The following is a 12,610-nucleotide window of genomic DNA, read 5'->3' on the forward strand; positions in this document are numbered from 1 at the left end:
GGATCTTACTGCTTCTGCAAAGCTTTTATGTATTCCTCCTTTTTTTAGAGCCTTTCTGTGATTCCCCCATCTCACCCTACCCCATAATCATTTCTCTCCCAGTTCCAGAGATACCAGGCTCTGATAGTTCCTGAGCAATTTTAGGATCTGCAGTTATAGTTAAATTGTTTAACGTTCCCTCTCATGGCTTAGAGTTTTGCTTTGTAGAGGTAGTTATTACTCTATTCTCCACCTTCCAAAATTTAATGGCCTTTTCTCTTTTCATTTCTTCACATATGTATGTTTATCTCTTTTTAAAAATCCTATTGCTATAGTTTTCCTGGTATTTCTGGAGGGAGTGAAATTAAATGTGTATATTCAAGCTGCTGTCTTCACTCAGATGTTCCTCATTGTTCTGTAATTCTTATGTGAAAGAATGTATTCCTTAGTTATCTGTTCTATTTCATTTCAAATATCTATTTCTGTATTTATCAGTACTACACTGTTTTATTTGTTGTTTTTTTCTTTATAATATGCTTATTCCTTATGGTTGTAATTTTATGTTTAACTCCTTATAAAATTTGCTAGTTTTGTAATGCTTAAGCTATACAAGTACATTGGGAGCATTAAACTTACAAAATTATGAGACCCATTTCTGTTAATGTTGGATTTATTTCACAGACTTATTTTTCATTAATAGAATTAGCAGGGTTTAAATCCAAATGTTGGAATATTATTATCACAAGGTAAAGTCATTTTGTTCTTTTTTTTAAATGAAGACTGAAGTTGCTGAAGATCCTCAGCAAGTTTCAACTGTTCATCTCCAACTAGGGTTGCCACTGGTTTTTATTGTTAGTCAACAAGCTACATATGAAGCTGATAGAAGAACTGCAGAATGGATTGGTTGGCGTCTTCTGGGAAAAGCAGGCGTTCTACTCTTGTTAAGGTATCATCAACATGAAATATTCACTAGCAAAACACTAACATTTTTCTCAGTTTTAAATGTGGTAATCCATTGACTTGTACATAAACTCCAATCTCTAATAGATTTTAATATTGTTGGGACCAGTTCCTGAGCTGAAGTCTATACATTAATTATTAGCGTGATTAAAATTTAAACCTTTAAATTTTGCTAAATGAAAATGTAAGTTAATAAGGTAGAGACAGGAAGATTATTTGAGATCTCGTTCCCCGGCACATGTCGTCAGTCAGTTTGGCTCAAATAAACTCTTACAAAAATTGAAAAAAAAAAGAGAGACTGGATAATCTGGTCTGTATTTATGTGTAAAATTTCTTTCTCACTAAATTGTAATTTTTTTTTTTTTTTTTAAGATTTTATTAGGGAAGGGGAATAGGACTTTATTGGGGAACAGTGTGTACTTCCAAGACTTTTTTCCAAGTCAAGTTGTCTTTTCAATCTTAGTTGTGGAGGGTGCCGTTCAGCTTCAAGTTGTTGTCCTTTCAGTCTTAGTTGTGGAGGGCGCAGCTCAGCTCCAGGTCCAGTTGCTATTGCTAGTTGTAGGGGGCACAGCCCACCATCCCTTGGGGGAGTCGAACCGGCAACCTTGTGGTTGAGAGTCCGTGTTCCAACCAACTGAGCCATCTGGCAGCTCAGCTGCAGCTCAGCTCAAGGTGCCGTGTTCAATCTTAGTTGCACGGGGCGGAGCCCACCATCCCTTGCGGGACTCGAGGAATTGAACTGGCAACCTTGTGGTTGGGAGCCCACTGGCCCATGTGGGAATTGAACCGGCAGCCTTTGGAGTTAGGAGCACGGAGCTCTAACCTCCTGAGCCACCGGCTGGCCCCTGTCATTTATTTTTAAATAAACCTTTTTTAGTATAAGAACTTACAGTTCTATTTTACATTGGCATCCTGGATGACTATTATTATTCAGATTAGCAATATAAAACATTTATTTCTATTTTGAAAAAGGGACTCTTTGGAAGTGGACATTCCTCAGCAGGCCAATGTGGTCTTCAAAAGAGAAGAGGTTAGTCGTTTTGTGTATTGGTCTACAATGTGTGCTTATTTAAAGAAAGTTAATACGTGTGATCCTAAAGTAATATATGCTTATTATAGAAAAATTCTGTAAATTGCCACTATTCAAAGATAATTGTTGTTAATGTTTTGGTGTGTTTTTTCATTTGTTAGTCTGTCTCTTTTCCCATATTCATGTAGATATGTAGATTTATATATGTAGATATATCTATATATCTACATATGTATATATACACACACATATCTATAATGAAAATTGGGATTGTACTACACTATACATCCTACGTTTCATCTAAAATTATATTTATTTACTTATTGTACTATGATACCTGCTTTTGTATATTGTTTTGAACATCACTGGTTCTTTCTTTTGACTAAATTTTTGGAAGTGAAATTTGTCAAAGGAAATGGGAATTTTTAAGGCTTCTGAAATACATTGTCAAATTGTCCTTCAGAAAGGTTGTACTTTTACTGGATAGGTTTGGAATTTCTTGTTTCTCATACATCTTTGCCAATACTGAGCATTAATCTTTGAAAAAAACCTTTTCTATAGACAAAAAAGTTCTTGTTTTTAATTTGCATGCCTTTGATTACTAGTGAGGTTGAACTTTTGAAGGTTTATTGGCCATTTATATTTCCTTTGTAAATTTTTGTTAATGTCGTTTATTTTCCTTAAGTCTTCAATTTTTTAAAATTATTAGGAACACTTTAATTCTCAACATCTAAATATTACAAACATATGCTAAAAAATTGATCGACATGTTTACAAACTGTCACACAGTTTACATTTAAATTGTCTTGCCCAAGTCTATGGCAGGAATACTGGGTTCAGCGTCAGAGATTTGAATTCTGTTTCTTCTAGTTCTGGGACCAGATAAATGAATCAACTTCTTCAAGCTCAGTTTTCTCACTTGTGGAACAGTCATAACACCTCCCCTTTAACTTACAAGAAATTTTGTAAGACCAAATAGAAAAATACTTTAAAAACTGTAGTATTTTCAAATATGTATAGTATGTATAGTGTGGGGCTAGTATGCTTTGTTTTTTGGCCAGGTAATTGAAAGAATACTTTCTGAAGCCATTTTTTTTGCTAGTAGACAAAGATCTGTAAATATGAAGTTATAATCTTTCTAAGTTAATGCTGCTTTCCCAGTTTTGGTGTCTTAAATTATTAAAATATAACTAATTTTGTATAGTGTAAGGTAAGATAAGTTACATGTTAGATAGTTGTCTGGAAAGATGTTTTCTGTTAAGGATATAATTGGCTTTTTTATGAGTCTTTTTATTGGATTCAATGCAAATCTTTACTTTTTTTTTTTTTTACTCATCAGAACGATAATGTTGATTCTGGATTGTATAATCATCATTTCCCTCTTCTTTTCCTGTACCCCTGAAGGAAGAGGGTTTAAGGGTCCCTTAAAATTCTAGTAATGGTTGCACAGATAGTATTGTATACTCATATTACCACATCACAAAGCCTTATAATGTACGAGGTGTGATAAAATAATACAGTGAATGTTTAAATAAAAAAAATTTACTACAATAAAAGATTCACTGCCATTAATCCCCCTCAAAATACTCCCTCTCGCTTCAAACACATTTATCCCATCGTTCTTTCCACTTTCTGAAGCAGTCCTGGAAGTCCTCTTTCGTGAGTGTCTTTAGTTGTATTGTCATGGCTGCCTCAATGTCCTGAGTCATTTCGACTTTGGGGAAGAGTCAGAAGTCCCGTGGTGCCAGATGTGGTGAATAAGGTGGATGAGGACACACTGTAATGTTTTTATCCGACAAATTGCTGTATACTAGAAGCGATGTGTAACGCGAAACATTGTCATGATAGAGGATGATTTATGGCACACTTTAAAACACACCTCTCAGCTGTAGCTCACACCTGACTGTACCACACAAGTGGAAACTTGTTACACACACTGTTACTAAAGTTTGACATGCCACTTCCCATATTGAAGATGCTTGCCTTTCCATTGGATGGAACTCAGCAGTAGCTTTCACCATAATTTGTGATCACAACGGAAAGGCTCCATGTCACACATCGCTTCTGGTATGGCAATTTCTGTCAAATAAAAACATTACGTGTGTCCTCATCTACCTCATTCACGGGATCTGGCATCATGTGACTTCTGGCTCTTCCCCAAAATCAAAATGACCATGAAAAGTAAACATTTTGAGTCAATTCAGGACGTCGAGGCAGCCATGACAGTGCAACTAAAGACACAAAAGAGGACTTCAGAAAGTGGCCAGAACTATGGGATAAGTGTGTTCAAAGTGAGGGAGAGTATTTTTAGGAGTAGTAATGGCAGTGTGTCTTTTACTGTAATAATTTTTTTCATTTAAATATTCACCATATTTTTTTAATCACACTGTATAGTAGGAGTTTTAAAACATTTCTGTTAGTATTGTGTTAGTTTCTCAGATTTTCTTTTTCTAGGGCAGTGATTAGCAATATAGTGTTCAAAGTTTATGCTATAGAATTATACTTCCTAGTTCAAATTCTGCTTCTTAACTCTGGGCAAATTACTTGACTTATATATGTCTCCATTTTTTTTCTATTATAAAGTGGGGATAATAATATTTACTTTAAAGCGTTGATCAGTATATTAAAAGAAATAATGTAAAGTGCTTACATTGCCCAGGGCCCACCACACTGTAAGTGCGCCATAAATATTAACTAATATTCATTTATTCATTCATTAAGTATTTATTATGTACCTGCTTTGTTCCAGGCATGGTCTTAGGCTCTGAGGATATAGCAGTGAACAAAACCAAATTTTTGCCCTTATGGAGCTAATATGCTAGTTGCAGGAAACAGATACAAAACAAGTATAGGTAAAATGTCAGATGGTGTTAAGGACAATGGAAGAAAACACATTAAGGTTAGAGAGTGACAGAAGACCTCACTGATAAGTGACAATAAAGGAAAGGAATGAGCATGTGGCCATATGGGGAAGAGTGTTCTAGGCAGAGAACCCAAGTGCAGAGGCCCTGGGCAGAGCTTTTGTGTATTAGGATAGTATCATGAGGAATAGTGTTAATATCTAGGATCTTTCTTCGTATCTAGGTTTTTAAAAGCCCTTTTCATTTCTTTCCTAAATGTTTTATTATTTAAAAAATGTACTGAGAAGTAGAAAGATAAACAGCCATGTACCTACTACCTAGATTCAACAATTAACATTTTGTCGTATTTGCTTCACTTACCATTTTTTTCTGAAATATTTCAAAGAATGTTACAGATACAGCATTTTACCTATAAATATTTAGCATGAATCTCTAAAAATGACTGTAATTTTCCTATATATAATCACAATCTCCTCGCATTTAATGAAATCAATAATTTCTTAATATCATAGCCTAACCTCATAGCCAATCCATATTCAAATTTTCTCTTCCTAAAATTATTATCTATAGATGGTTTTTGGAAACCAAAATCCTATCAAGGATTCTGAATTGCATTTGGTATGTTTCTTACATTTCTTAACATTTTAGCTCTTCCTTTCCCTTTTCCCCCATGACAATGACTTTGGATAAACGAGGCCAAGTTTTTCCACATTCTGGATTTGTCTGTTTCTTTTTGCTGTTGTCTGCCTTGTTCCTCCGTTCTCTTACATTTTCTGAAAACTGGAAGTGAGATTTAATATCGCTTAGCTCCATCAAACATTTTGGTTAAGAATAATTCATAGTGCTGGCTTCTCTGTTCCATCTAACCCTAACGTGCTCGTCTGTTTCTCTCACATTTGATCACTGAGTTAAGGTGGAAACAGCTCTATCATAAGATGCATTTCCCTCTTTCCAATTAGCAAATAAGCTAGAGGTAGAAATGCAGTTAAAATCACAAGAGATACCAATACTCACCCACCAGAATGGCTGAAATTTTAAAAACTAACAGTACTAAATGTTAACAAGGATTTGGAGTTACAAGAACGTTCATATTTATAATAGTCCCCAGCTGAAAATAACATATGTCCGTGAGCAATAGAATGGATAAATAAATACTAATATATTTATATAATAAATACAGCATTGAAAAAGACTGAACTGCTTTTATACATAACAACACAGGTCAATCTAAAAAGTAATGTTGAACAAAAGAAGCAGTCACAAAAAAGAGTACAAACTGTGTAGTTCTGTCATATAAATTCAAAACCTGGCAAAATTTATGTGTGCTGATGAAAGTCAGAATAGTGATTACCTTTGGTGGGGAGGGTAATGACAGGCAAGAGGATAGCCTCTGGGTGTGCTGGTAATGTTCTGTCTCTTAATCTGTGTGCTGGTTATGTAAGTGTATTCACTTTGTAAAAATTCATCAAACTATACACTTACGATTTATGTTCTTTTCTGTGTGAATGTTACACTTTAATAACAAAGTTTGCCACAACAGTTTCTATGTATATTTGAAACAAATTCAGTTTGATTTTGATTCCTCTTCCTTTTAGCTCTGTTATGTTTCTGCAGGAATAAAAAATTGCTTGCTTTGAATATAATATTAAAAAGATGAATATATAAGATACCAAAGAATAAACACACTTACAGCTCTTTTATAGCTTTATTCTAATGTGTAATTGCAGTCAGGGATAATTTACCAAAGTAATCTAGTGGTTTAAAATTTCATGTTTTTAAAAAATGTGGTAGTTGGGCATTAGTGAAAGAAATTTTAATAATCTCAAGTGGAATAGAATTTGGTGTTCTTAAAATACTTGGGGGGCAGATAGTATTTTTATGTTTATACCTAAATGGGCAATTGAGCTTGAGTGGGATTATTTTAAATGAAGTATTATTTTGAATATTTCTGTGGAATATTCAAAATAATTTTGATTGGCTCTGTTGCAATAAAATTGTATATATTTCCATTTAATATTGAGGTAGGACTTACCGTTATACATGTGATGTTTCAGACTTCAGTATAATGTAATTGTGACAAGAAGCAAGTGAGACTTTCAGTTCCTCCTCTTTTGCCATCTTTTTCAGTTTTGTACACTCTCTTTATATAAAGTATGCTTTGGATACTTTTCATAGTGACCGTGGAGTTAATTTCCTTTTATTTTTGTTTAATTTGAAAATTGAAGTTCAAAGTATTAGTTTTATTTTCATCTGAAACAAGTAAAACACTTTTATATAAAAATGCTTTGTGGTATTTTTTTAAAATTAATGTTCTTCTAGGGAATGCCCGTGGAATATTTGGTGTTACATGATATTGACTTAGTAATATCCCATGTGGAAAAGAATATGTACACTGAGGAAGTACGAGAAGATGAAGACGATGACATAGAAGGGCCAGATACGGGTAATGTGTTTTGTGATGCTCTCCTCCCCCCATTCCTGCCCAGCATCCATAAGGTCAGTGAAGTTTCAACAAATGTATTCACATTCAAGATTATGAAGAAGTGTGAAGAAATTTATTTTAAATCACATTTTATCAAGTTGATTAGGTGAAAAGATGTAAGAATGCTCTATTTTGTTTAGTATAACACCTTTCATAGTTACACGTCAGCCTTCTAGCTTTCCACATCTGTGCTTTTATCTTCCAAATCAGTTTTCTCAGTTCTACTGGCCTCTCCATGTTTAAAAATGACCCAGGAGCCATAACATTTTATTCTTACTGTTCGTATTAGGAAGTGAAATTCTAACAAATATTGTTGTATCTGTAGTTGTAAATAAACCTGATTGTTAACAATTATAGAGAGTAAATTTCAATAACATTTTACTACTTTTTAACATGTTCTTTTTTTTTCTTTTTATTGCTTTTATTGCTTACATTTTTGAAGCATTCTGTAGTTTTCAAGGCTATTCCCCCACACATTATTTATTTTGTTACCCTCTGAGTTAGCCGATGTCACCTTCATTTTGTAGATAAAGATTCTTTGTTTTAGCAGAGTTAAATGATCTGCCCAATCACACAAGTGGTATGTGGTGGATCCTGGATTAGAAATTAAGCATTCTGACTTGAAACCTTATTTGCGATCATTATCATTCCTGATACTTCTTTCATAACATCAGACCTAGTCTGTAATTGCTCCTTTACTTTTCTCGCTTCTTCACTAATCTATCTAATATCTCTGAGCGATTATGTCTTGTTCATTCTTATATCACATTTAGTAACTACTTGAATGTTTTATGTAGTACTGCTCGTATTATTAACCCCAAGAAGGAAGTAATTTGCATATTTTTTAGGAGGTCCATCATTATTATGATCAGAATCTATATTATACATTTAATAGGGGCTCTGAGCTTTATAACTGTTAACCAGTAACCAGTTTCATAGTTTGAGGTAAGTTCTAGTTCTTTTCTGATACGCAGAAGTTAGAATTGCTTGTTGTTTAAGCCAGCGTTCTTCTGCATAGCATAATTACCTAAACAGATCGGTGTTCTGGTCTCTTGCTCCCTGCTTTATTCCTATCACGGCTCATACATTCCAACCTTCCAAGTCAGGGGAACCGCCCAGTGTCATTTTAATAAGATATCTGTCCTCAGTGAGAGTTGCTTGTTTCAAGATTTTCTTGTTTTCACCTCCCCAATTGCTTCCTGACTCTCTGCCCTTAGTTTGCACTATGGTGCTGTCTTCTCTTTCTTCTGACTGTCTATCTGCCTTCTTTCCCCAGTCTAGTTCTAACTTTTGTTTTATAACTCTGCCTTTTGTTTTTTGTTTTTGTTTTGTCATTTGTTTTTGTTTTGGTCTTCCTGTCTGTAATGAACACATTGTGTTGATGTCGTCATACACATATACATAATATGAGAAAATAATTAAACATGTATGGCTTAAAAGAGTGTGTATATACTGATGGATAGGTCAAAGGTATACCCGAGGAGTAAGTATATTTACAAGTGAGGGTACCTTATTAAGAAAGAGAATAGAAAAGGGGGAAAGGCAGTGTTGAAACAAGATAAGAAAAGAAAGGATAGATTGGGAAATAAGAAAGGACTAGCAGGAAAATGGAAAAAATACAGTAAATAAGAAAATAGGCCGTTACTAATTTGGGTATTGAGGGCATAACGTTTTAGTGTTGTAGTGCAACATAAAAAGTTGCACCTTAAGTACCTTAAAGTTAACATAGTGCAACTTTTTTGTTTCACAGATTTGAATACTGAAAGCAAAAGAGTTATGTGATTGACTAGCATCACATAGGTGAAAATTGCTGAGATGTACTGAAATTCATATCTAGTATTTTATTTTATAGTATTAGAAATCAAAAGGAAAACACTTTAGTTCTCCGAATGCATTGTCTTCCTTCTTTCCTCCCTTCCTTTCTTTTTACTGTTACTACAGAGAATTGTGAATGTACCAGAGATACAAGAATTCTCCTTTTAAAATTAACATAATTATTGCCATTATTACATCTAAAAAAAATTAATTGTAATCTCTAATACCATCACCTATCCAGTAAGTATTTGCATTTGTAGTTGTCATGCTCTTTCATGCCACTGTGCCTTTGCACATTCTGTTCCCTTTGTTCTCGTTGTCTCCACTGCCTTCCTTCACTTCCTACCTAAGTTTTATTTTCTTTTAATATTCAGCTAGTGTCAACTCTTCTAGGAAGCTTTGGCTCTCATCAAGTTAGATGCCCCTTTATTGTTACCATACAATCTGTACAAACTTCCAACAAAATATTTATGAATTCAAATGTGTTTTTTACCACACGCATGGATGGATGGATGGATGGATGGATCAATTGGTTGGTCAGTCTATCTCTGTAAATTAACAATAGGTTTTTACATATTCAGAATCCACCATAACTTGATGCACTTAGAATAAAATCCAAAATTCTTGGCTCATATGGTCTCTTATGATTCAGCCACTGATACCCTAGAGTTTTCTCATGCCATTTATTCCTTCAACCTATCTTATTTTAGTCAAATTTGCCTTCCTTCTCTACCTAGTATATGGTAAGCTCTTTTATGTCTCAGAGTCTTTGCATATGTTACTCTTTTTGCCTAGGACATACTTTCCTTGATTCCCTCCCTGGAAGACTTTGGATCTCCCAATCTAACTCACCCTGTTATAATTTCTCACTGTATCCTTTTCCTTTATTAAACGGATCACAATTTATAATTATATATTTATTCAGTGATCAGGTTATTGTCTGACCTTTCTGTAAGTGGGAGCTCCATGTGTTAGGGACGATGTCTATCTTGTTTACTACTGTCCTTAGTGTCTGTCACAATGCTTGTCACATAGTGCAGTTAAGTAAACACTGTCAAATATGCACGGTAGAACCTTTTTGGATTATAAATTAACATTTTATTAGAAACAAAATAGAAATATTCATATTATTTCTAGATGTTTAAATGCTCCTGGACTTGACTAAAACTTCATAATTTCTGAGTCAGGAAGCATGTCAGAGTCATTTAGGATAGGAAGCCAGGCAACTAGAAAGTTATCTAAATATCGTGTATTTTAACTAATAAAATAGTGTGAATTCAAAAGTTTTTATAAAGTACCAAATTTTCATATGCTCACCTGGAAAGAGAACTTAAATATTTTTAATTATACATTTATATAGACATTGATTTCTTTTCAGACACTTTAGGAATTCAAGACGATGAAGTGGCAGAAACTGTTTACAGAGATAGGAAGAGACAGTTACCGTTGGAACTCACAGTGGAACTAACAGAAGAGACATTTAATGCGACGGTAACGGCTTCTGACAGCATAGTGCTTTTCTATGCTGGTTGTGAGTATGAGCCTTTAGAAGAGACTATATTACATATTGGGACTTTTAAAGTAGGCACATTTTATTTTTGCATTCTATATATTGTATATTGTATGTTGTAGAGTGACACAGCTTTCATATGTCCCAGGTAGATTGCACATAATGAAACATTTACTTCTAGCTAATTTCTGGGGTTGTAAAACTGATAATATATATCTGACTTACAAATTGAAGGTTAATGATTAAACTAGATGTTCAACTTATTAGTTTAGAAAAATTGTGATTCAAACTAATGATTTCAATATATTAGCAGTTCTTACCATTTTATAGGAAGTATATTGCTTTTATTTTCAAATAATAGCCCTTCAGCTATATTCCTTGCAATATGAATGCAGAAAATTAGTTGCCTTTGGAACCCTCTTAAATATTTGGATCAATATTGAGTACTGTGTACTAAACTACTTATTAAGAAATAACAGTTTTGGGAAACTCCATAATCTACAAGTTTGTTATGTATAAATATGGATGCTTTGGAGATATGCATGTTGTAATATCTGTTGAATTTTTTATTTTAATGTAGGGCAAGCAGTATCCATGGCATTTCTGCAATCCTATATCGATTTGGCAATTAAATTGAAAGGTATTGTACTGTGGTGTGCATGCTTATTTTCCTGACTCTGAGCTGTAGCTGTTTGTAAAACTGGGTCATGCTAAAGATGAAGAAAACTGCATAAAATTTCAGGTTATTATGTTTTTGTCTCCAAGGATAAGTTAATGAACCGTGAGTTTCAAAAATGCTCAGAAGCGTTCATTTTGATTGTCTTCATGGAACTGTCTTTAATAGAATGTAGAGAGCCCATGTATTGAGTACTTGTGGCTGCACAGTTTATCCATAACCTTTTTTGGCTAAATTCATTCATTCAGCAAATGTTTGAGTACCTACTCTTTGCTAGTTACTATTAAATATTAGGAAATAAATACTAAATACTAATAAATAAACATGTTACAGACAAGACCCAGTCTTACAGTCTAATCAAGCAGCCATGATCTGTGATCTTGAAAGCTATATGGTTAGCTCCACATGGACTAGGATATTTTTTAATAGCTATGATCTTTTTATTTTGACTATTCTATGAAATGTGATCTAGTGATAGGCAAGTAGGAATCCAAGGAATGGATTTGAACTCAAAATGTCTGTGCCATCATTCCGGCAAAGACATGGGGAGAAGTAGAGAGGCCTGTTAGTACGAGAGAGATGATGGACTAGGATAATGTTCTGTAATCGTTTGAATAAGACAGAATGTATCATGCCTCTTATCTGTAGTATGATTTTCTCCTGTTTTTCATGTAAATAGAAGCTATTATAATTAAATAGGCTTAGTCTTGGCTACTCTAGAAATGTACCCACCATTTAGTTTTGGGGGCACTAGTTTACAGGCTCTTTTATTATTTAGTAAGTTCTTTATGGGCAGGTTGTGTGCCTTATAACTAGCTCACTGGACTTGGTGTATTGCCATACAATGCAGAATATCTGGATTTTAATAATTGTTGAATAAATGAATAACGTAATGTAGGAGAATTTCATAAATTTTGTTTTAGTAGAAAATGTATACTGGTGTACAATTTATTTATATACCGGGGACTTTTGTGAACTCAAGAAATTGATTCCTGAAAATCAACCCTAAGTACGAGTATAAAATGCTCTATAGTAATGAAAACATCAAGAGATTTTAAAAAGCATTTTGAACCATTTCTCTAACATTCATTTCCTAACCACATTCGATTCAATTTTTGGTTATTTCATTACCCAAATGAAGAGGTAGTAAAATTTTTAGGTACTGGGATTATTAATCTTTTTTTTTTTTTTTTAAATCAAATCCTGTTCTCTTTCAGGTTATCCTTTGTAGTTGTAATTTATGGACAGATTTAAGTTTCTTCTTTTAGGGTCTCCAGCCTTATTGGAAACTTATTAG

The 12,610-nt window shown here is 33.7% G+C and overlaps 1 protein-coding gene across 5 annotated transcripts in view; it reads left to right on the forward strand.

The window, feature by feature from the left end:
• The window catches only part of TXNDC16 (thioredoxin domain containing 16), a 77,331-nt gene that overhangs the window by 39,025 nt on the left and 25,696 nt on the right, over positions 1–12,610 (forward strand). For all 5 annotated transcript variants that reach the window (XM_019725701.2, XM_074327473.1, XM_019725700.2 and 2 more), the window contains exons 10-14: positions 759–925; positions 1,912–1,969; positions 7,150–7,273; positions 10,506–10,658; positions 11,218–11,277. In XM_019725701.2, the coding sequence (XP_019581260.2) occupies positions 759–925; positions 1,912–1,969; positions 7,150–7,273; positions 10,506–10,658; positions 11,218–11,277 (562 nt within the window). The remainder of the gene's footprint in view (positions 1–758; positions 926–1,911; positions 1,970–7,149; positions 7,274–10,505; positions 10,659–11,217; positions 11,278–12,610) is intronic.

This window comes from Rhinolophus sinicus, linkage group LG03 (genome assembly GCF_036562045.2).
Source record: "Rhinolophus sinicus isolate RSC01 linkage group LG03, ASM3656204v1, whole genome shotgun sequence".
NCBI lineage: Eukaryota > Metazoa > Chordata > Mammalia > Chiroptera > Rhinolophidae > Rhinolophus > Rhinolophus sinicus.